General features: G+C 51.2%; 1 protein-coding gene across 1 annotated transcript in view; it reads right to left on the bottom strand.

The window, feature by feature from the left end:
* Positions 1 to 863, bottom strand: part of CCDC51 (coiled-coil domain containing 51) — a 2,005-nt gene extending 1,142 nt beyond the window's left edge. The window contains exons 1-2 of the mRNA XM_010150395.1: positions 546 to 863; positions 63 to 227 (exon numbers count right to left, since the gene is read on the bottom strand). Of these exons, the coding sequence (XP_010148697.1) occupies positions 63 to 227; positions 546 to 863 (483 nt within the window). The remainder of the gene's footprint in view (positions 1 to 62; positions 228 to 545) is intronic.
* Positions 864 to 1,185: the final 322 nt, after the last annotated feature.

The raw sequence follows: 1,185 nt of genomic DNA, 5'->3' as shown, positions 1-1,185 counted from the left end.
CGTGGGGACTGAAAACAGGACTAGGAAGGATGTCTGCCCATGCTCAAGTACCAACAAATCACCTGCAGCAACCTGTGCTCCAGAGTGGCCAGTTCCAAATACTGGGTGTCGTCCCGAGAGACCCTGTCCAAGCGGTCCCGAATTTCCTTCAGTTTGATCTGTTGGGCTTCTACATTTTCACGAGCCTCTCGTACTATCCCTCGAGCTATCATAAAGACTTTTTCAGCCTGAGAAGAGAGAGCATTCATGTTAGCAACTTATTACCAGACAGATTGAAATCACTAACTAATTAAGAAAACCCCGACCACCTCCCCACCCCCCCAAAAAAACCCCAACCACCCAAGCCACTGACTCTCTGTTTCAGGCTGAGGGATAAGCTGCATTTACCAACACGCAGAGAGCAGAACACATTCACAGTCTCAGCATGGCCGGTCCAAGCAGAGAAAAAGGACATAATTCCCCCTGGGGGATCTTTCCCACCCTTTCCCAGCCAGTGTTTATGCTCAGTGTAGCTTAACTCATCATTTTTAGATTGCTGTGTCTACCTCTGTCACTTTTCCCTGAGCCTCCCGAACTTCGTTAATGCCAACAAACTCCTCGTATCTGTCCCACCAGCTCTTGCCCGTTGCAGAGATTTTCTGCAGGGAGTTTTTCCCCAGGGTGCTCCCAGCTTCTGTCAGCCGACTCAGAAGACCCACGGCCGTTTCAGTTGCAGACTTGGCTTCTGGCCTCTTCGGAGCTGATGAGCAGCGAGGCCGCACTACGTGCACAGTCAGTTCTGGGCTCCGCTTTATCAACGACTGGCGATACTGCAGACCACGCGACACCGAGGACACGCCTGACTTGTATTTCATTGGCCCCATGCCTGGGATTTAGTCGCTGAATGACAGTGCTACAAGGATGAAGAAGGAAAAGGTCACTCAGGTGTGACCCATCAGCACCTCTTAAAACTACACATGCGCCCCAAACCCAGGAATGGCTGAACCAGCACCAGTTCTGCACCGTTACTTACCTGGAGAGCTCTCCACAGTTTTCGATAGGGCAGTTCTGCCTCAGCTTTCTGCTTTTCTGCCGTTAGTACGTACTCTCACCATGCTTCTTGCTTACTAATTCACTCTCTGCGTGGACAGCCATCGTGCGCGGATCCAGGACCAGCAGGAGTAGCTTCAGAGTAACGCAATGCTT

This window comes from Eurypyga helias, unplaced genomic scaffold (genome assembly GCF_000690775.1).
Source record: "Eurypyga helias isolate BGI_N326 unplaced genomic scaffold, ASM69077v1 scaffold47394, whole genome shotgun sequence".
NCBI classification, from domain to species: Eukaryota; Metazoa; Chordata; class Aves; order Eurypygiformes; family Eurypygidae; genus Eurypyga; species Eurypyga helias.
The sequence above is the reverse complement of the archived record's forward strand: the minus strand, read 5'-3'. Positions and strand labels throughout refer to the sequence as shown.